Source organism: Synchiropus splendidus, chromosome 17 (genome assembly GCF_027744825.2).
Source record: "Synchiropus splendidus isolate RoL2022-P1 chromosome 17, RoL_Sspl_1.0, whole genome shotgun sequence".
Taxonomy (NCBI): Eukaryota; Metazoa; Chordata; class Actinopteri; order Syngnathiformes; family Callionymidae; genus Synchiropus; species Synchiropus splendidus.
Genome location: NC_071350.1, coordinates 18,081,056 through 18,103,760, shown reverse-complemented (window position 1 = coordinate 18,103,760; position 22,705 = coordinate 18,081,056). Strand labels below are relative to the sequence as shown.

The 22,705-nt window shown below is 45.3% G+C and overlaps 2 protein-coding genes across 3 annotated transcripts; one reads left to right on the top strand and one right to left on the bottom strand.

The window, feature by feature from the left end:
• Window positions 1-829: 829 nt before the first annotated feature.
• Window positions 830-8,748, bottom strand: sar1b (secretion associated, Ras related GTPase 1B). The gene is made up of 7 exons (XM_053848021.1): window positions 8,580-8,748; window positions 5,844-5,915; window positions 4,527-4,646; window positions 4,215-4,280; window positions 4,031-4,134; window positions 2,866-2,997; window positions 830-2,339 (listed from the first exon to the last, which is right to left on the bottom strand). Exons 2-7 carry the CDS (start codon window positions 5,899-5,901, stop codon window positions 2,223-2,225), a joined length of 597 nt encoding a protein of 198 aa, XP_053703996.1. The 5' UTR covers window positions 5,902-5,915; window positions 8,580-8,748; the 3' UTR covers window positions 830-2,222.
• A 956-nt stretch (window positions 8,749-9,704) lies between these two features.
• On the top strand, window positions 9,705-22,437 carry sec24a (SEC24 homolog A, COPII coat complex component). Of its 2 annotated transcripts, XM_053847820.1 has the most exons (24): window positions 9,705-10,049; window positions 11,610-12,212; window positions 13,454-13,618; window positions 14,149-14,226; window positions 15,019-15,081; window positions 15,822-15,979; window positions 16,048-16,235; window positions 16,348-16,450; window positions 16,819-16,945; window positions 17,236-17,345; window positions 17,406-17,518; window positions 17,583-17,701; window positions 17,781-17,836; window positions 17,906-18,112; window positions 18,191-18,314; window positions 18,642-18,800; window positions 18,869-19,042; window positions 19,109-19,219; window positions 20,053-20,228; window positions 20,310-20,447; window positions 20,522-20,626; window positions 20,700-20,792; window positions 21,335-21,438; window positions 21,517-22,437. In XM_053847820.1, exons 1-24 carry the CDS (start codon window positions 9,989-9,991, stop codon window positions 21,629-21,631), a joined length of 3,450 nt encoding a protein of 1,149 aa, XP_053703795.1. In that variant the 5' UTR covers window positions 9,705-9,988; the 3' UTR covers window positions 21,632-22,437. The 2 variants fall into 2 exon arrangements, with proteins under 2 accessions (XP_053703795.1, XP_053703796.1); XM_053847821.1 differs by lacking the exon at window positions 14,149-14,226.
• The last annotated feature ends 268 nt before the right edge of the window (window positions 22,438-22,705 follow it).

The following is a 22,705-nucleotide window of genomic DNA, read 5'->3' as shown; positions in this document are numbered from 1 at the left end:
CGTTACCTGCTGGGCAGCGCCACCTAGTGGTGATACGTGGTGTTGCAGCAAACAACTTTTTTATTTTTTATTTTAACGTTGTCATTATTTGCAGTTTAAAAATTGGGCAGCACTTTGGCGTAGAGCCCCGTGCTGAGCTGGCTTCAAATCCAGGGGACTTTGCTCTCTAATTTTAAATGTTAAGAGTCTTTCCTTCCTCACCCGGCGCCACTACATATAAGCTTGACTTATCTACAACTGCAGTTGTGACCTGATGAGTTTGAATCCCACTGGTGCTTACTCTGCATCACCACTCACTCTCTAGCTGTTTTGGATTTTATTTAGCTCTTTATGCAAACAACTCAAAGATGAAACTGGAGATCAGGTGTCACTTCTAACAAAGCAGCCTGTTCACATACATATCAATGACCTTTAGTCCATGTGAATTGTAGCTAATGCGGAGTTTGGTCAAGAGCTTACAGGAGGAGGCAGTGACTCTGGGTGTGCTACAACAGCCTATCCCAACAGCCTTTGCTTATTAACCCACTTCCTCTTCATAGTTGTATCCTGTGCTGAGCACATGACTTTCTTCAAGTGTTGTATTTGAACTTCAATATCAATCGGTGATACAATAAAGCACTAACCGTTTGATTCCAGCCTGAAAAACAAGGAGAGCATTTCCATCCTGCTGCCTGGGCTCCGGTCCTTACTCTTACACTTTGACATGCACAGCCCCGGGTGGAGCGAGAACAGTGAGGTCAGACATCGCAGCATCATGATCCCACGATGTCAGACAGATGAACGTTAAAAGCCTCTTTTTCATTGCAAACATTTATTACATTTTTATGAAGAACAGCAAGTCCCACCTCTTTGTTTTTATTTTTGGAACAGCTCATTGTGTATTCATGAGGGAATGAAATAGACTATAAGGTATCGGGACAGCGAGTATTACTCTCAATTCTGTTAAAAAAAAAAATCCTTTGTAAATTTTGGCATCTTCCTCTTGTTACATTGTGATATAGTAAACAAAAAAAAAATCAAAAGAAGGCATGCATAATAGTATCTGGTAATGCACATAGATCAAAGGATGTCACCTATAGATACAATATCCATGTACGATGTCGGAGTACATTTCATATATTCATGGTCCCTCTCTGATAGGCGGCATTGGTCTAAGAACGAGTGCTCACTGGGGGACTGAGGCCGTGGTTACCTGCGCTTGGTCACTAGGTTCTCTCCTGTCACTCTCCGCTACGTGGAATCATGAAGCTAGATTGAATATTTGTTTGCAACAAACGTCTGTGGTGCCATCTACGCACAGTCGGAGTACCTGTCCGGGAGTAATATCCTCTCATAAAAATCTCTTTTGCTACAGCCAGGTGAGCGCTGCATGCCGGGCGGACGGTCCAATTGATCCTACTGCGCCGACCCACTAGAGGTCAGCACCAAAATACATTTCATCTTGCACACAACCCTCCCCCCCCAAAAAAAAACAAAACAAAACAAAACAAAAAAAAACCTAATTGGTGAAGGACTATGATAAATGTACTGGTCCGTTAATACATTACCCGAACAGCCACGTTGATGTTGGGCTCAGCTGCGATCATGTAAAAATGCGATTAAATACAGTGAATGGATGTTAAAAATGTACTGCCATGTATACAACTATGGAGCGCTCTCATTGCACAAAATGAGCTGATTAAGGGAGAGAGAGAGAGAGGCGTCAGGGGTTGGGGATGTACCAGTGGAATCATGTACAGATTTACATTTAGAATGCTTGGTCTCACTCTACAGACGGCGAGAGAGAACGACAGAAAGAGAGAGAGAGAGAGCGAGAGCGAGAGCGAGAGAGAGAGGGGGAGAGGGAGAGAGAGAGAGAGAGAGAGAGGGCAGCGACCAACTGACACAATATAGAAAAGACTCATTCATCTGAAAATCAAACACCTTTAAACGTGGAATCATGTTATTCTCTCAGAGAAAAGAGCAGAAAACGAGAGTGTGTGTGTGTGCGCGCGCGTACAGTTATGAAGGCTGTAGGTGCAGAACCAAATGTTCGACCAATAAAAGTCTATTGGGATCAGGTTGTACTGGTTTCTGTGGAGGTGGAGGCAAACTTGCTTAACCAAACGTGGGGCTGAGTATGATGGTTCGGGGGCGTCTCGAGTGGTTGGGGTTCGAGCCCTCTGATGTCGTCTGTTGTGTCGTCGTCGTGGTCACTTCTTTGCCTGGGGCGGGCCGCGGCTTTAGTCGATGTATTGCGAGAGCCAGCGGAAGCCTTCTCCGTAACCTTGCCTCTTCAGCACGCTGCACATGAACACCTCCAGTGGTCTCGTGTTCAGCTCCTTCATGGGGATGTTGCCCTGCGAGAGACACGGACACGACGCGACTGAAAAAACACGACGCAGAAGCTGGTACTTTTGTGAGGTGTACAGTGAGGGACTGTCCAACCAGCAGTGCCAACACACATCATCCCCCCTGCTTTTGTGACCCCTGGCAAAGTGTACCAAGAAATGGTCCAAGAAGAGGAAACACCCTCATATAGGCAACGACCCAAGAGAAACTGACGTCGATACTCGTATGAATTAAAATCACCCGCCATATTTGTTTTCTACGGCTTATTGTAGGTGATTTTCCATGAGAAACATCACATACTCTCAAACTGGAGTAAAATCCTGAGTACTTTCGAGCTCACAAGACGCTGAGCTACACAAACAAGCAGAGATAAGACGTTCAATAAGAGACTTTAATCTCCGGATGCTTGTTTCAATAATCCACTCTCGGATTAAAAAGCATTTTAAAAAAGGAGAGTAGTCGACCTATTTCACGCTGCACTCCTCGACCAAAGGAGAAAGGTCGGACACACAGAAGACGGACAGGTCCACTCACCTTCCCTGTCGTCTGTCCATAGAGTCCAAACACTTCCCTCAGCTTCTCCTCACTGATGGCTTCAGGTCTGTCGATCTTGTTGGCCAGTATCAGAATAGGCACATTTCCAATGGTCTCGTCTGTCATTAGCGCCTGAGAGGGAAGATGGAACACACTCTGGTGTTACTCTGTAACACGCTCAAACACTGTGGCGGGAGCAGCTTTGATGTTATTTCAGGCACTAAAACCCACTGACACCAACAAGCACAGCAGTCAGTGGCAGCCTTGCTCAGCACCGTTGTCCATTGTGCTCAGCAGGGATTCAGGATCAGAACAATCTTGTTGCCACCAGAGGCAGGAGAGAACGTTTGTCCTCAGACATTTCACTACTCGCTGACTCACTGAGGAAACTCGACAGCGGGTCTGACGTGTTTGGACAACCTTCAGAACAAGGGGACCCCATCACGTGTGACTCTGAGTAAACCAGGGGAACCATAAAGAAGCAAGGGATGTGATACAGGAGGGGCGCGTCACACTATAGAGAACTGGAGACCGTGGAGTTAAAGAGGATCAGTAACAAGCAGAAGAGCACAGAACAACAGTCCTGTGTGTCCATGCTGAGGTCTTTCTAAACACCTTCATTATGTGCCTGGAACTGAAGCACTCAAACAAAAATCTCTGAAAGAAAGTTAAGATGAACATAAACAAGTTCATATTCAGAACAGTTTTGTGAAATGACTCTGTGTCCCAGCCTGAATTAGAACTGATATAAAAACTCTTGTCTTAGCAGCAGGGGTCATAATATTTAGGCCGCCACATGACGTACATCAGCGACGGTCAGTCTGCTTCACCTGTGGCGCCCGTGCCCTGAGGTAACCTCGGCACAGACTCAGAACAGACCTTCAGACATCCATCTGCTACTCTATTATTCAGTGTGATGAAGCAAGATTATTAAACTGACATGTTTGCCATATTTTTTTTTCATTGAGGAAGCAGCAATGTGACACAGCAGGTCAAACATGCTCATCTCTTCAGGGCTCGCTCCAGTGGAAACAGGACTTCACACTCCCACTAGCCCTGAACACCTTGGTCAAACTGTCATTGCGGTTCCTCGGAATATTTAACTCTCTTAACTACACGCACCAAAGAGCAGTCAAACTCTGCTCTGACTGACCCCAGTACTTACATCTAGTTCTGCTTTTGATTCGGCCAATCTGGTGTGGTCGGCACAGTCCACCAGGAAGACGATGCCGTTGATCGCCGGGAGGTAGTTTTTCCACACACGGCGGGCTGTTGGCGACAGAGACGCCGTCAGTCTCTGCTCACACATGGTGACATGGCGACACTGACTTGATACTTTAACACCTCACCTTGTGCGTGACCCCCGAGGTCGAATGTGGTGAACGTCATCCCAGCAATTGTCAACTCTTCCGAGGCTGGAGGACACAAAAACAGACCGTCAGACTGGACTCGACACCAACGCTGCTCAGCAGGACCTTGTCAAAACTGGCGTCTAAAGCTGTGGAAAACTAACACCACCGCCTCTTATTACAAATCTTCAACTTAAATCGGCGGCGGCTGCTGCCGTTCCTCATCACCAGTGAGACTCATGCGCTGATACAAAACAGCCCTGAAGGTCAGACACCAATGAGTGCAGTTCGGTGTTTACTGCAGCCGCTTACTGGGATGTAATGTTGGCACATGCTGTCCCAGTCTGTCATCTTTGAGCATGTGCAGTAGTGTCGTTTTGCCAGCATTGTCCAGGCCGAGGAATACTAGCTTGCCAGACTTCTTCAGCAGGCCTGAAACAAAAGAGGCAGACAGATTGTCAGAGGGCGCATCTCTGTGCTGAGCTTTGACTGCTCAGCTGACAAACGACTTCCAAGCAATGAGTCCAACTGCTTCTGGAAATAAGGCTGCCATCATTTCAGCTCCAAGTTTCATTCACTACCAAAACTGGGTTCGTTACACAAATCTAAGCATAGCTTTTTTTTATTACTATTTACAAAGCAAACAATCAGATGCCACAAATTAATAGGGCCATTAGTGGAAATACTTTTGGTCGACCGCAAGACACGTCCTCATCCCTGACACGGCAGGGTGTGCCACTTCTGCTCTTGGCCACCTGGTGGCAGCATTTCAAAGACAGCTCCAGAGATAGATCAATATTCTGGAGTTGCCTTATACCCAACTCCTAAAACAGAAAGCCAATGTGCATGTGCTAACCCACAGCTCTGATCCACTTTCTGGTCTAAAGCCCAGTTCATAGCTTACAGGAGACTTGAAAGAGTCAATTGACTGCTTTCTCGACTGGAGCTGCTCTGTCCATCATATTTCTGCTAAAATAATGAAGTCATAGCATAAGTTCTTATTACAAATCAAGAGAACGAGGAGTCAGGATCGTCCTTCTCTCTAAACAGAGGACGTTGCACATCAGTTTTTGGAGTGAGTCAGGTATACGCTGCGTCAAGGTTAGTCACAGGAGCTTCAGTGACCTGTCTAACAGGGAGAACAGGAAAGACAGTTGGGCATGGAAGTAAACCAAGGCTCCGGAGGCCCATGCAATCATTCTGCAGAAACCACTGAAAAGTTAGCTTTGTCACCAAAAAGGTGGGATCATTTCATCGCTGTGGCTTGGTGGGACCCATCCTAGGTGGGTCAAAGATGGTGCCTGGAGCAAAAAGGCGGTGAGAGGCACATGACAAGGGAGCATTTCAGTGACTCACAATGGGCCCACAGGTTGCTCTCAGAATACAGATGTACGGTCTAAAATGGAACATCATTGGTATAACCGGCTGTTAAAACCAGAGAACCCCGAGGAGATGTTCAAGCAGGGCCGTGAATAAGCAAGCAGCCATGTAAACACAGTGTTTGACATTAGGTTTCCTAATACCCAATGAGATAATGAAGGCTCTCAGAGAACTTATTTTCATATTTCACCTACTCTGTCAGTGATTAAGAGCACACAAAAAAGAAAGGAACAAACTTTCACTACTTACCTAAAAACTGTAGTACACCATTGAGGCTGTTAGTGATAAAGGAAAATATGAAAGACATCTCCACAGTCGTTCCTGAAAAGCAGCAGAAAGAAACATTAAATGTAACCATACGACCCTGAATGGCCATTACACTAAGATCCAAGGCACAAGTTTGGCTAGTGAGCCAAGTGTCAAGTATTCAAATGTTCAAATCGCTTCAGGTCATTAGAAATGTTTACAATTTTAAGCAACAAGACGGTAATTTATGCTGCCTCTAAACTGCAGAGCAAATACACAAACAGTGAATAAAAAGATCAGCTCATGGTTAATAGGATTTTTTTTCCTTCGTTAAACGGAAATACTTCATTTTATTTCTTCATTAAACGGAAATATTTGATGATTAAAAAGGTTATAGCATTCATATTGATAACACATGTCTACACATGGATGCAGACATCATCATGAAGCTGCATTAATTACCATTTTTGACAGGTATTAATTCATGACTCAACTATCAGCTAACAGGCGTAAACCATTTATCTCGTCATTTCTTATCACATCCACCATGTATTTATTGTAAAAATAACTGGAACAAAACACGCTGATGTGGAACGGTTTGACTTAAATAGAAAGAGACAACACACTATGAAAGTAAGAGAAGGTTGATAACAAGTGACCTTAGCTTTACTTTTTAAGCTACTTAGATTGATAAGAATAATAACCTGAGCCTGGTGAGTCAGACCAATCACCATATCTGATCAAGATTCTTGTCACTGTTGTTTCCAGCGAGGCTGTAATTCCCTCCCTGCCTAGCATAGTATTATTTTTTAAACCCATTTAATGTCTCTCGACATTCAGGAAGTTTCTTATCTTGTTGATGTGTGATTCCAAATCAGTGATGAACAGATGTGACAAGCTCTAAGGAGTGTGATCCAGAGGCGACAAGCCACAGGAGACAGAGTATTCTTGTCTCGACCTTGTTCGTATCTATCTGGGGTTCAAACGCTTCCACAAAGTTTCCCACTACAATGCAAGCAGTTCGGTTCAATGTTGCACCTCACAACCACATCTCCCAAGTTAAAACAAAGATCTAAATGCTAAAGTGTAGATCTAAAAGTCCTTTAATGCCGAGGAGCCTCAACAACCCCACACAGAGACTCAGGAAACGATAGGATGGCCCACCTCTTGCCTCAATTACACAACATGCACAGAACACTCCAAAGCATAATGAGCCAAAGGTCAAGTCCACGTAAATACAGCTGAACTACACGTCAGCCACGGCAGCGCCACTCTGCTACAGAAGGCTCCTGCCTGGCAGAAACAGACGACTTGCACGTGAGGAAAAGAGTTTGCTGCTCTGAGCAAAAGAAAAACAATCCGCATTTTTTTATTCTGTTCTGACACCGGAGCTCATTTTGCTTTATTATCATCATCAAAATTCTTATGTTGTAATAACACCATATTAGGAGCGGCAACTTGACGTAATTACAAGACAAGAAAAGGAAGTCAGAAAAAAAGGAAATCCTGTCAGCCAGTTGCCTCCTGAGAACAAATTTGCACCCATGACGTTTCAAGTTGACTGACACGATTTCTTGAATCCAAGACAGACATACATAGAGGTAAATAAAATCCATGAGAGAGCTTCTTTCAAACAGAAAAATTTCAACACATGGCCATTAAGAAAAAGAGATTTTTCTAACGGTATATATTAGAAATAAAGGAAAAGCCAAAATCTAAAGTTACTGGTCACACTAGGATTAATTATATCAAAACTTTTGGAGTGTGCCGAAAAATGCTTCACGTTTTACAAGTTATTCTGTTGGTGTTGCAGGATCTTCAGGTCAACTCTCTTTTTCAGTGTCACAGAGAATTTATTGATCACTTAGACAGATTATATCAACATTGCTCTAAAGCAATTTGTTGTTTCTTTTGGGTGAATAGAAAGTTTACCTAGACAGACAAAAAATATCATGTTCATGAAGAATTAAGGATTGCAGTAAGCCCTTTTCGATGGGTCAATAGCGCAAATGTTTGCGCAAAAATGTGATTTCACGTAATATGAGGTGAGGAACGTATCTTGCGGCTGCTAACGTAAGAGCTGAACTGATAGCGTTGCTTGAGACTCAATCAACAACTCCGACGCGTAACTGGTATGAACAACAAAACTAAGTTACTCGAGGCCGTTATTTTGATGCACTCCACCTTGGACCAGTTCCTCTGCCCTGGAACATCACAGGACGGCAGAGGGTGATCCACGAAAGCGCTTCTCTCTCTCAGCAATATCAGCGACCAAACCGGCGGAATTGCTGCGAATTTGACGTTAACAAGCCAAAACGATTCGGCTCTGGAGTAATACGAAGCCCCACCAATACAAATAATGACACATTCGTGTCCAGCGTTTGGCCCGGAATGTTATTTTGCCGGCTGGTGAGTGGGCTAACAGGACGAGTTACGTGTCATACTCGGAGCGGCGACGTTGCACCGAGAGGCTACCGAGGCTAAGCGACAACTTGCTAGCGGCTGACTACCATCTCTAAGAATGCGTGTTATTAATGCCAATTATAGATCTTAATTTAACTAATGTGCCCGGCGATAAGTGCCAATAGTTGCTTTCTGGTGACTTGGTTTACCAACCCGATTGGTTGTTCGCCGCTGTGGTTTACTGTTAGCGAGGCTAACTTAGCTTCGTTAGCAGCCGGGCTCAACCGCAGAAAAGATCCGTCTCACGTCGAAATATCGGCTCTTCCGGACTCTTACCTGTAGTTTAGGTGAGGGCTGGTTAGGTAGATGTTCTATCCACGCTGGTCATGTAAATGGGTCCGAGGGGGGATCAAGTGAGCCTGTTGGATGTCAGGTCTCCTCCTGTTTCGTGTTTTGTTACTGAGCCACGACACTGCAATGGCTGTCCAACTACTCCCAAAAACTCAGAGCAGCCGCTTCCTGTTTGTCTCACACCGAAACGATTCCGGCTATGAAACTTGTTCGCAAAATGTCCATTTTTGCTATTCTCAGATTCTCGGGTGAAATAGCCTAAGCTTTCAATATTCTCCCTTGCACTACACTTTTCATATTCACTTCTTCCTGTTTTTCACATTTTCACATTTTATATTCATCAATATGTTTATAAAAGCGATTCAAATATGTCATTGTCTTTGGATATGTACTATTATTGTCATTCCTCTTTTTATTTATTTTCTCATATGACTTAGGTCAGTACTATTTACACCTTTACCTTCTTAACATGTGTACAAATAAAATAAAAACAATGGTAAGTTATTGAATTATTTCTTTATTCTAAAAGTTTTAAATGTAAAATATACACTACTACAACTGTTACTGCTACTACTCTGTCATTGTTCAGCTGGTTAGCAATCTTTTCAGAAATGTTGCTACACAATCAGAGAACTTTGCCCCAGGGCCAAACTCTCTAATTCGGTCAAAACCTTCATGCCTGTAAAAACCATAGCGAGGAGCTGAAATTGTTTGCTCTGAGAAAAGCTAGTGTCTGCAGTTGAGATGCATTGGATGCCTGTCATGTCACCGGAAGCAGTAGTAAGTGATCAGAAATGCAGAACATTGTCAAAAAAGGGTTATATGCAGGTGTCACATGGACGACTGCCCACCAGTGTGGATTATCAGGCCATGTATGGATATGTTGGGTATTTGATGGTCAGTTGATTGCTCTTTAAACACAATCTCTTTCTCTACATTCATAGTTTTGTTGATGTATGAATGTTTGAAGTTGCCCAGAGGGGGTCAAAACCGAGAAAACAAATCAAGTAGGACTCGCTTGATTGTTGTTTCCACACGACCGAAAAGGCGAGAGCACAGGAGGAAATGCCACGTGTACACACTGCGCATGCCCGACGCATTTTACGTTGATCCTGCTGGGTGATCCCAACTTCCGGCGAAAGAGGAGAACTGTCTCACACTTTGACAAGGCCTGTCGTTTCGCCCGAGTAGGCAGTTCACACGGAGTCTAAATTGTCGCCATGGAGGCGTGAAAGATCCAGGATCGTCTTCATAACTTCGAGAGTGATCGAGTGACGCCACGCCAGACGCCGCTGTTATTGAACTTCTCTCCGTCAGCGTCGCAAGCTAAAGACGCAGCTAGCTAAAGGCGCCTACCAAGCACGTCTAAATTAGATCCTGGTGTCTATTTCAAGATGTCAACTGCCGGGTTTAACTCTCAGAATGGGACTGGGAACGGGCAAACCTATGCGAACGGTAAGTTAAATGACTGTTTAGAATGGTGGTTGTGAAGAAGAGAACAGCTAGGGGCTAAGGCTAGCTAGCACTAGCAACAGTTGCTGTCACTCTTTGACTGAAATACTGATTGTAAATCACCTTTAACGGATTCTGCTGCTGCTAAAAGTCTGTCAGTCGGTCAACATTGAGTCGAATACCTCAGAGCTGCGATTGTGTTCGTTTGCTTTCGGGTTAGATTGACAAGCTGCAATATATTTATGATCAAAAGCAGATGGAAGTACACTACCAAAGTTGAAGACGTGTACAAACGGTGCCTTGGAATACCAGGGACTATCGCTTTGTTTACATCACTGTGTCCATATCGCATATTTCTTTAAGTTTGTTGTTAAAGGAAAGAAGAGTTTTTGGCATCGTTGTGGTGATGATGTGGGGCGCAGGTGCTCTTCGCAAAGTTATGCTTATAAACCCAAGCAATGTCGTTTGGACGGCACTCACTAGTCGTCTTACTATAACCCGCTATGTGAACTGAGGAGTCCGTTTTTTCAAACCAGCACCAGAATTTTCAGTCACAGATTTTTGACACTGCCCATGTGGCACATTGGACATAATCCAGATAGGCAGTTTAAAGAGATAGAACAGAGATCACTGCTGAGTTGCAGTTGTGGATAAAAGAATGTTGCAAATCTAATGCTGTACTGTTCTGAAAGACAGGTTTTAAAACTGAAAACTTACAATTCATACAGCATAATTGCACCGGCCAAAGATTTGACTTGGATTACGCTTCTTTGTCTAGCTTTGCTCGTTGAGGAAATCTGTGTTCTAATCCCATTTGACTGACTTACCTCAGTCTCTCTGTACACACCAGTGGACTAAATGGATTGTGGAGTCTATAGGTAGTTGTGTAATACTTAGTGTGAGGAGTTGTACACTTGCTGATAGTGCAATCTTTACCTGCACAGTGTCAAGACATTTGTGCACTTCCACACCTTCGACTATTGAAAAAATGCATTGATTCTTCAACAAAATTCTTGAATGGGAGTTTACATTAAAATACTTGAGCTTCATGACTTTATTCCAAAGTTGTAATCTGCACTTTAGTGTTGTTTGGTCTCTTCTACTCTTTCTTCGCACCGGTGAAGGACCTAGTCACAAGAGTGCTATTCATGCTCTGAGTAAAGAGATTATACTGTGGGACAACAGTTCGTTGGTCACTTGATGAATGTGAGAGGGTTTTAATCTTTATCTTTGTTTCCACACAAAGAAGTAACAAATGTTTTAACTTGTCAACTAATGCTCAGTCGATAGAGTCTGTGTTAAAGATTACATGCGTTTTCTGTGCATTGCCTTTGGGCTTTCACAAACATTTACATCATTGAGTAGTCATCCCGCTGAGTTCTTGTGGAAGCTCATCCAAATCCATCCATCATTGTTGCACATTAAGAGGACAGCAGTGGCAAGTAAAGCCCTCACATTTGGGTCTGAAATATTATTCTTGGAATAAAGGTGGAGAATTTGTGACTTCTTGGTCTTGTTAAATCTGCTCAACTGAAGTTCAATGTCAGCATTGTTCATTCTCAGGTCCATCTCAGAATCCAGTGGGAACACCACAGCATCCAGGGCTCGGTTATGGGATGACTCACCAGCCTGCCTACCATGCAATGCAAGCCAAAGTTCCTGCACCCCCTGTCTCTGGACTTTACCCCTCTGGGCAGTACCAACAAGTTCCCCCTGCCAGCTCATACCAAGCCGGCCCTCCCCCCTCCTCTTATCCAGGCCAGAACCTGTTGCCCAGGCCTCCACTTGGAGCTCCTGTGTCTCATACCCCTCCTCAATCTGTCAGTCCGGTTCCTGGCCCCAGACTACCTCCTGCACAGGGAACCCCTCCCCCTCCAGCTGTGTCCTCCAGCAGTTATTACCCAAATGTTCAGCATCCTCAGCAGCAGCCGCCGCCCATGGCGCCCACATGGCAGTACAACTCAGCAAATCCTCCAAATGCAGCGCCGCCTTCTATGAACGCGGGAGTGCAAGGCCCCCTGGCAAATCATGTGAAGCCACCAGCGAGTATGACGGCGTCGTTACCACAGGCTGCACCGTACACCTCTACGCCACCCGTGTCTTACAGCAGCACCCAGCCCAGCGCTCCGGGGATGCCACCCAGCCAACATGGGTACACCCATCCAGGTAAGCGGATCTGAGCTTTGACAGTACGATGCTGTGGCGTCAGAAAATAGATCTGCTGTGGCTCTCTATTGTTTGGTTTTGAAGTGCTCAGGATACTGGTTACATCAAGAGGAAGTGAAGCAGCTGGAGTCTGCTGGGTTTATCTCCTGCTGGGTGTATTGAGAAGAAAGATAACCATTTAGACTGCTGCGCGCTGAAGCCACATTTCCGTTAATAAATGGAACTGTCTCTTTTATGAGATGCTTATTAATCAAGTGTTCAAGTCAGTTTTTCCAAGTACTATTCTGTTTCATATCAGCAATCTCAACTCACTTCAGTGGACTAACAACTAATTCATCATTTGTGTTAAGTACATTGAAATGGTAGTTCTGAGGCGTGTTGAAATGGCCGTGCCTCGTGCTGACCATCTGTAGTAACTGGTTTGTGAACTACAACCCAAGCTCCCAAGACACCATAGATGAAGCAAGTCCTCTTTTTCTCACTGTGTCGTCCTCACACACGCACACACTGTTTGATGAATGTCTTCTATCTGAAACCACAGGATGACCTCTGCTTTAGATATCTACTGCTGATTTGTTGGAGCTGGACTTTGACTTCTGCTCTTGGTGTATCATGTTGGCTGATTGTTGCCACTGGATTCCTTCCAGGCACATGTACTGGTTTACTCTGTGTTTGTACAAAGTTCATGCAGAATTATTGGGAGATTTTCTGCCAGCTATTTAAAGTTCACTATTGAAGTTAAAACTGGAGTGGCTCGGATGGCGCTAATGAAAATCTTTTTCTTTTCTTTTTCTTTCTGTAAAAGCCTATGTTCTTTTAATTTTTTTGAGTGAAGAATAAAATGTATTTCTTGGTGAGAATGTTTAGAGGGAAAGTTTGTTTCCGTCAGGCCCAAAGTTTGAATGTGTTCCCTGGGTATTTCAAATTGAATACAGTAATTATAGCTAATTCTTAATTCCAAAATGTGGTTCCAGTTTATCCACTGTCATCATTATGAAGTTTGTCTTCAAAGTAATTGGGACTCACAATATAAATGTCAATACTGTGCCTTCCTCTCATGTTTTTTTTTTTTTTACTGATATGAATTGAAATTCTTGAACAGTCTTCAGCTCTAAACCGTCGCACCCATCACCTTTGTAATAACTATTTCAAGTACATACTTGTCACTCCGGCGAGGTGTGTTATTTAGACACTGTCACTTCGACTGAATTATAGACTCAAACAGGATCATTGTCTTCTAGGCACTGCACCCCCGCCAGTGAATCCCATGGCTCCTCAGACTTATCAGCCTGTGAGAGCTCCCTATGGCCCCCCACCTACCGGCCCACCGCCCACCATGAAACCCACATCACCGCCTACTGGGCCACCGATGGCCAGCGCCACCCCTCCGCCTGTGCGGCCTGATGGTAAGACCTGTTTTTGTAACGTAGCAAAGACTTGTGGCAGTGAACCCTGAGACAAAAACAGAAAAGGCAGAAAAATGATTAGACACTAATGTGGAGAGTTTCCTTCTCTGTCTCCTGCTGTGAAACCAAATAAGCTGTTGGTTGGATATTATTGATCTGTTATCGGTTTATTACCTGCAAGATTTCAATCTAATCTTCAATCTAAACTAAGTATGAGATCAAATTGAACAGCTAGACACATTCCATATATTTCTCAGCGCCAGCTGCTGCATCTTGTTGAGCAACTCCAAGAATGCCTGCCATTATTTTGTAGAACTTCAGCTATCCATATTCAGATGCAAAGCAGTTGTATAACACACACCAAATTGACTCGTCCCACGTTCACACATCGGCCTTCAGCTCCCCTTTAGCCCCACAGCTGTGTATTACTTTTGTCCGGGGTGCCATTTATGGAAATGGTCATCAGTGCTTCACTTCCACACGCTGATCGAGCTCATGTGTTTCTCTCCCCACTGTCTCCCACATGGCAGCTCAGTGCGGGGCAGCTGTCAACAGCACGCTGTCCCCCACTGAACCAGACGTCCAAGAGGGGGATATTGAATGTCCAGGTGTGGTTTAATCCGTCAGTAGCTGCTCGTGTAGTCTGTGTCATCGTGCTTTTTCCCCCCCATCTGTGTTCATTGCATTTTTCATTCATGTGTCCTATTGAGTCACCAGCACATGGTACAACTGTGTCTCATTTGATCCGAGACTCTTATAAGTGTCATGTCATCTACATCAGCCCATAAGTAGAAGAAATACTGGGTATTCAATAGAATCCACCTCCTCCAGTGACGTCAGAACAGCTCATTTCCGGTTCACGGCTCTGAATTTTGATTCACTTACAAATAGTTTCACTCTTATTTAGTGTTAGAATTCAACAGAACCAGCTTTCTATATGATATATTACCATTTCATACTGCATATGTATGTGTTGTTCCACATGTGTGTCTATGACATTTTAAAACTAAATGTATTTAATTAAAAGTAGTTTCACGATTCAACGTACTTAATTTTCATGTAACAATAAGAGACATTTTTGGTAATGTTCTCCACACGTTCTTGTCTCTCTCTGTAAAAGTCTACAGCCATATAACACCAAGAATCCTAGTCCCCTAGCTTTTAGCAGAAACTACTAGTTTTCAGTAAAATGTTGCTCATCTGCTTTCCTTGCTACACTGTCTTGTACTCTCTTACTCTCCAGAAAGTGCATGAATGTATTTTATGTTCCACTCACGTGGTGCGAGAACTCGCTGATGCCGGGTGTTGGCGTCCGCTGAATATCGTCTCCCGAGGTTATGATCCTGAACGTGAAAGGAGAGGAATGTGTTCTGACACTTGGTGTGTTTGCTTTCTAACAGGAACTGTAGCTGGCAACGGCCCGCAGGCACCAAGCAGTTATAACCATGTTGACAATAAGATGGGTAAGTTCATCTTTCACTCTCAACGGCAGACCTGTTTAAACTGTGCCCAGATGCTTGGCTGTGATGGATGCTGTTTAGACAAGTGGCACGATGGTGTAATGAAGAATGCGTTATGAAGAGCAGATATCCCCAGTGGGACCTGCGCACCTAAGGTTGCTTAAAATCAATCAGTGTCATGAAATGACTTTTAAGAAGTTATGATTTCAGGAAGTGGTCACACTGTGGTTCTGTCAGTGAACTAAGCCACATTGCTAAAATATGAGGCGGTTTTTATTACGTCGTCCTCGCGCATGTCAAATTCTGTCTCACAGGTTCTGCGTTATTAATTCCCAAATATATTAGTAAGCCCCAACTAAAACGTCCCGCTTATACAGTAGGTAAACTATTGGACGGCTGTTGTCTGAAGTGAGAAGCTTATTTCGACATTGACTTTGTGGCTCTTCAGAAGAAAAGTCATGTGAGCACTGTGAAATGCTGTGGTGTCCCTCGCATCTATGTGGCGATTATTCATAGCTGAAAGAGAACCCAGAGCTGTGGTTTCTCAGAGATGGGAATCAAGCATTTTAATCTCAGAGACTGATCTCATCCTGTTCTCGTCTGTCTCTGGTGGATCAACCGTGTCATGTGCTGCAATTGGGTCCACTTGAAAAGTGAATAAATAATCGTTGAGATATTGTGTTTTATGGTGAATTTTATTCATACAGCCCTTGCAACAGTGTGTAATTCCGTTTCCCTCGCAGGCCCGCCTCAGCCTGGTCCACCTGGTCGACATTTGGGGCACTACCCCTCCTTACCCCCAGGGTACCAGCAAAGCCAGGCCCCTCACGGAGGCCCCATGCAGCCCCAGATGCAGAGTGGCGCACAGCCGTACCCTCAAGGCCCCCAGCAGTACCCCCAGGTAGAGTTGAGTTCAATAGTCTTCATCATGGGACGTAACAGATTTAACACCGTTCCGTCTGTTTCTAGCCATCCAGAGGTCCAGGACCGTCGCAGCTGAGTCCGTCACTGGCTGCCATGAGTCTGCAGTCCAGCACCCCGGAGACCCTCAGGGTGGTCAACCTGCTCCAAGAGAGGAACATTCTGCCCCCCAGCTCCATCCCACCGCCAACACCATGTCTGCCACAAGACCTGCAGAAGATCAACTGTCATCCAGAGTGAGTCACCTGTTGAACCCAGACTCAGTTGGCTCCAGCCTTTTTTGAAGAATAACTGAAGTGAAGCAAGAAAACAGATGGAAAACCCTTTCCCTAAATGGTGTCCCTCCAGGGTTTTCCGGTGCACGCTGACCAGCATCCCACAGACTCAGTCTCTGCTGAACAAAGCCAAGATGCCTCTGGGCCTACTGCTGCACCCCTTTAAGGACCTCTCGGTACAGTTGTTCACTATGGTGCTTCCCAGCCAAAGCTCAGGAGACGAACATCAGTCCAGTGTATTAGGGAGCTTTGTCTTGTTTGTCTGATCTGCTCGCTGTGCTTCCCCGAGACAAATTATTCCAGCTGGGACGTGTCTTAAGGGCATTATTTAGAGGAATCCTCATGAATGACCGGTGAGGTCAGTCATGAGGCTCATAGACCAGAGTATTGTGCTGATGTTGCTCGTCTCTAGTGTTGTGGAGGATTCTGAACTCACTGTGGTCATTGGGATCTTTTTTACTAGATATAGAAGAGGCGCAGGGCAGCTAAAAACACATCTCAAATTAGGATTCTATCTAACGGAGGTGGTCTTGTTCTCTTGCAGCAACTTCCTGTGGTGACGTCCAGCACCATTGTCAGGTGTCGCTCCTGTAGAACCTACATTAACCCCTTCGTCTCCTTCTTGGACCAGAGGAGGTGGAAGTGTAACCTGTGTTACCGGGTCAACGACGGTGAGCGAGACCTGGACAGTGAGAGTGAAAACCTGTTAGATCAACATCCAGCACACTTGTGTACTGTGCTGAACAAGATTCCTGAAATCGTTTAAATATTCAAATTATCCCTTAAAACTCACGGAGAATATGCTGACAGTGGCTGCCATTGGGTTTTGCATTAGCTGTATGTGCAAGAGTGCTACATGATGACGGTTCAATTGAATATATATCAAAAAGCTAATGGAACTTGGAAGTTTCCACATGAATTTGATGTATTAAATATGGTCCCCGCTGGTGTCCGCTTGTAGTTCCAGAGGAGTTCATGTACAACCCAGTCAGCAGATCGTACGGGGAGCCACACAAAAGACCTGAAGTCCAGAATGCCACTATCGAGTTCATCGCTCCTTCAGAATACATGGTAGGTCACCTTTGACCTTTATCTTGAATGTGTTCTGATGAGCTCCGCTGTCGTCCCCAGCTGAGGCCACCGCAGCCCGCCGTCTATCTCTTCCTTCTGGACGTGTCCCACAATGCCGTGGAGACAGGCTACCTGAATGTCTTCTGCCAGTCCATGCTGGACAACATCAACGCGTACGAGCAGTGGTTGGCTTTAGTTTGAAGAATGTGGTGTGAACGGGTTGTTCGGTCTCTGCAGGCTTCCTGGAGACTCTCGGACAAAAGTGGGCTTCATCACGTTCGACAGCACCATCCACTTCTACAACCTCCAGGAGGGTCTTTCTCAGCCGCAGATGCTCATCGTCTCTGACATCGAAGGTGAGGCAGCAGGTTTCACCTTTGTTTCCCTCCCCTCTTTGTTTTGGTTGTTGAGTTAAGCCGTGTTTTTGCTCCCCAGATGTATTTTTACCAACGCCAGACAGCCTTCTAGTAAACCTCAATGAATGCAAAGAGGTGAGAAACTTCACTTTACAAACGTCCTCTCAATAAACACTCCTTCGCTAATGCCACTCTGTTCTCCAGCTTGTGCAGGATCTCCTCAAGAGTTTACCAACACTATTTCAGAAGACCATGGAGACACAGTCTGCCCTGGGTCCAGCTCTGCAAGCTGCGTTTAAGCTCTTGTCGCCCACCGGGGGGCGCATGTCCGTTTTCCAGACCCAGCTGCCGAACCTGGGTGTGGGGGCGCTGCAGTCCCGGGAGGATCCCAACCAGCGGGCGTCTGCCAAGGCAAGTTGTCCTGTAGGGATGTGTCTTTTCTCCTCACGAACTGAAGGCAGTCTGTAACCCCGTTGTGTGTGGGTACAGGACATCCAGCACCTGTCGCCCGCCACAGACTTTTATAAGAAGCTGGCTTTGGACTGCTCCGGCCAGCAGGTTGCTGTGGACCTGTTCCTGCTGAGCTCCCAGTACTGTGACTTGGCATCACTTGGTAAGTCCAGCTGAAGCGTTGCGGGCAGCCTGCTTGCTAATGCACGTCGAACTGTCATTAAAATCTACATTTGATTTTAGAAATGTTGAGCTTTACTGAATTAGTCGTCTCCTGCGCTGCCCAGGGAACAAAAAAGTCTGACTAAATTAAACAGTAGTGACATGATTGTGGCCAAGTTGATGGAAAAACAGTCTATGATGTTGAAGCAGGAGAACTTGAGTATAAACATCCTCACCAGTTAGTCAGTCCTGCTGACTGTCCACACTGGCTCGGGTTAGCTCGCCTCCTTGTCTTATCCTCTCTTGCTCTTCCTGCTCTTCCTCACAGGATGCATATCCAGATACTCTGCTGGTAGCGTTCATTTCTTCCCCTCGTACCATCACCAACACAACCCTGCTCAGGTGGAGAGATTCCAGAAGGATCTGAAGAGATATTTGACTAGAAAGATTGGCTTTGAGGCTGTCATGAGGATACGTTGCACTAAAGGTAGAGAAGCTCCTCTTGGTAATGACTTCAAGTCACAATAGAGATATTCACCTCCGCTCTGTCTGAAGGCCTCTCCATCCACACGTTCCACGGGAACTTCTTTGTGCGCTCCACGGATCTGTTGTCTCTCCCTAACGTGAATCCGGACGCTGGCTTCGCCGTTCAAATGTCCATTGAGGAGAATCTGGACGACATGCAGGTCGTCTCCTTCCAGGCGGCTCTGCTCTACACATCCAGCAAAGGTAGCTGGCACCTGGCGCCGTTCGCCGATGACACGTCTGTGTGTGGCTGACGCTCATGTCCTGCAGGGGAGAGGAGAATCCGCGTCCACACCTTGTGTCTCCCGGTGGTCAACTCGCTGTCGGACATCTTTGCAGGAGCCGATGTTCAAGCCATCACTGGACTTCTGGCCTGCATGGGTAGGTCCTCAAATCGCTGGGTGATCAGACAGAAACATTCTGGAGGCTTGAGTCATAATTTCTATTCTTCATTGTCTCCTGATGGCTTTATGATTTTACTACGACACCATTTGGCTTAATAGTGTGTTACACATGAAGGGTCTCATCCACCTCGCTCAGATGGCACTGGCAGGTGGTGATGAGTGGCAGCAGTTGCTTAGCAACAGTCACCAACTGAGTCACCGTGCTCTCAACTCCTGTCATGGACTTGGACCACTCTGCCTTGGATTCGTGCATCAGTAATAACCCACAAAGTTCATCTTGCTGCTGGGAACACGTCGCTTGGCTCTAACCAACACGCCGTTTTCTTTTTGTTTGCCTTTTGGCTTTGAAAGCAAATGAACTTTGTATTGCAAAATATGGTGACCCTTCACACACATCCAAAGCATCTCCTTCTCTCCTCATCTGGTCTTTCTTATAAACAAAACCATGTATCGAGATGAGCAAAGATCAAAGAAAAATCACTTAAATTTTGCCCTGCTGTTTCAGTCAGCAGTCCGTGCCCGAGTTCCTTTCCAGGTCAAACAGAATAAGACTTGAGAGAAGCCTTTTAGAAAAGAGTGAAAGGATGAACTATTGTTGCCGGCACCACTCTTCACTGAGATCTTTTACACGGAGGACGTTACTTTATTTGTAAACATGACACAAGGGCAAAGTCATGAAGGAAGATTGTCATCAATTAAAATGAATAAAGAAAATCAATCGTTTTGCCTCAGACCTGGGATTCTAGTGTCCTCGGCGGGACTTGATGAAAATTTGACGTTGGTTAACCGGTTCATGTGGTGTGTGTTTAGCGGTGGACCGGTCAGTGACGGCCAGCCTGAGCGACGCCAGAGACGCCATGACCAACGCTGCTATTGACTCGCTGACGTCGTACCGCCAGTCCGTGTTGACCATCCAGCAGCCGGGCCTGCTGGCGCCTGCCTGCCTCCGCCTCTTCCCCCTCTTCATCCTCGCCCTCCTCAAACAGGTCGGAACCTTTTGCTCTCTCGACTCTGTTGTGCCACAGATGTTCAAGTTCCTTTAAACTCACACGTGCCTCAACCCACAGAAAGCTTTCCGGACGGGCACCAGCACTCGCCTGGACGACCGCGTCTTCGCCATGTGTCAGCTGAAGCACCAGCCGCTGGTCTACGCCATGCTGATGATCCACCCGGCTCTGTACCGGGTCGACGACCTGACGGACGAGGTAAGCGCAGACGACTCTGCCGGACAATCCTGGTTCTTCCAGCCGTTAACAGAAGCTCTGTGTGGCGTGTGAAGGGAGCCTTGAACATCAACGACAAGACCATCCCTCAGCCCAGAGTCCTGCAGCTGTCGGTGGAGAAGCTGAGCAGGGAGGGGGCTTTCCTCATGGACACCGGGACGGTGGGACACGTTCTGTGACTCGCTTTCAGTGGCGTCTAGTTGAGTTCACTAATCCCAGCTGATTTTCTCAAAGGTGATGTATCTGTGGGTCGGACGGAACTGCAGCCCCAGCTTCCTCTCCCAAGTCTTGGGTGTCCCCAACTACGCCGCTGTGCCTGAACACCTGGTAGGAACCTGTCACGTGACCTGTGCTTGCGTTTTTAACCCTCTGCCTGCGGCACCTGCAATTATTCTTTTTTATATGTACAGTATATTTATAATCACATTGTATTTTCTTATTTTTTTCAAATGCATTTTTAACGTCTTCATTTTTGAAATATAGATTTTTCTGTCATATCGTGTTTAGATTAAACATGACAATGGAAGGAGTGGCTCAGTTTGGCTCAAGTTTGCACCTCTGAGTTCTAATAATCTGAGTTCAAAGGCTGAAAATATAAAAGGTTTGAGGCTATTGTGTCAATTGTTGGGTCGAGCCTCTCCTTACATTAGATTAAACATGTGATTTAAAGAAGTGAGTCATGGAATAAGGTGGAATAACTGCTTCAAAAAATGTCCTCCTTAAAAGCTTCTTACGACTGCAAACCAGCATATTTGCCGTGCACTAGGACAAAATGATGGCCTGGTTATTAAGAAAGAAGCATGGAGCTCTGCTCCTTGTGTGACTACGATTCCCGCTCATTGGACCTTTGTTCCTGTTTCCCTCAACAGTATCTGCTCCCAGAACTGGACACGGCAGAGTCCCAGAGAACCAGAGCGTTTGTCGGTTGGCTGAGGGATCAGAGACCATTTTACCCTTCCCTACATGTCATCAGGTGGGAGTCAGAGTCATTTTCATCATCGTGATCCTGTAGGGATTGTTGAACGTCTCTGGGCCCGATTGTGTTCCTCAGGGACGAGAGCCAGCTGAAACCCAGCTTCATGCAGAACATGATCGAGGACCGAACGGAGTCTGCGCTGTCCTACTACGAGTTCCTGCTCCACCTCCAGCAGCAAATCTCCAAATAATCTGGTCGACGAACTGCGGAGATGAAAACACTGAAACCAGTGTCTATTCACATATAAATATATATATATGTATGAGTGTGAGTGAGCGAGACAGAGGGGGTGAGACAGGCTGACCTAAAATAACTTTTCGATTCCATGTCCTGCTTCTCTTCACCGTCTCTGCTGGACATTTGAGTTTGAACAGAAGCTTTGGTTCTCAAAGCACAGACTTCTTTCTTAAAACGTATGCAAGGGTGTGCGAGCGCATCAGGTCTGGTTGGCGAGGATGATCCACGTGTGTCTGCTCAGAGACTGTTATCGTGCGTCACCCCGAGTCTACAGAAACATCTAACACTCTAGTTTTGTACCGGAAGGACAAAACCTGTTCCTTGAATCTGTCGATGTGTTGAGCAAATGTGCGTCGTCTGTGGCGGCGTTTGTCCGTTGCCTTGAAAGTGTCGTCGGCGGACAGTGAGAGTAAACGTTCTCATCTCTCTTTGGAAAACATCACACCGTGACATCACTGTTCTCCTCTACCCCTGATTAATTTATGAGAAATCCCAGTTTGATTAAATCCTGTGATTGCCTTGTACGGGAGCTCACGTTTTGTCATGGCGCCTCTGTTGACATAGCAACTATGTAAGAAATATTTTAATATAATAGGAGGCGGGAATTGTTTAACACAGACATAACAAAGCCATTGTGATCTTTTAAACCTGCTTATTGAATACTTGTATATTGAAAAAGATTGTGTTATATAAAGGTGAATAATTTTAGTATAACCACCAGAGGAAATGAAGAAAATAAAGTGGGACTTTTTAATTGTAGTGGTTTATTTTCTTTGTCCAGGATTGTTTGTTTAAGTCAGGCAACAGTTGTGAAGTGAATGAAATAAAATGAAACCCGAGTTTTAATAAGCACATTTTTTTAATTAAAAAAACGTGACTGCAAATATGTTTTTAAACTATTTCATAAAAACGCTCAGGAAATAATTTGTGTTTACATGTAAGTAAAAAGGTATAACGATTGGTTTTCATTTTTATTCAACGTAGAAATGTACCAAATAAATCGAGGATTTATCTTTGATTATAATCT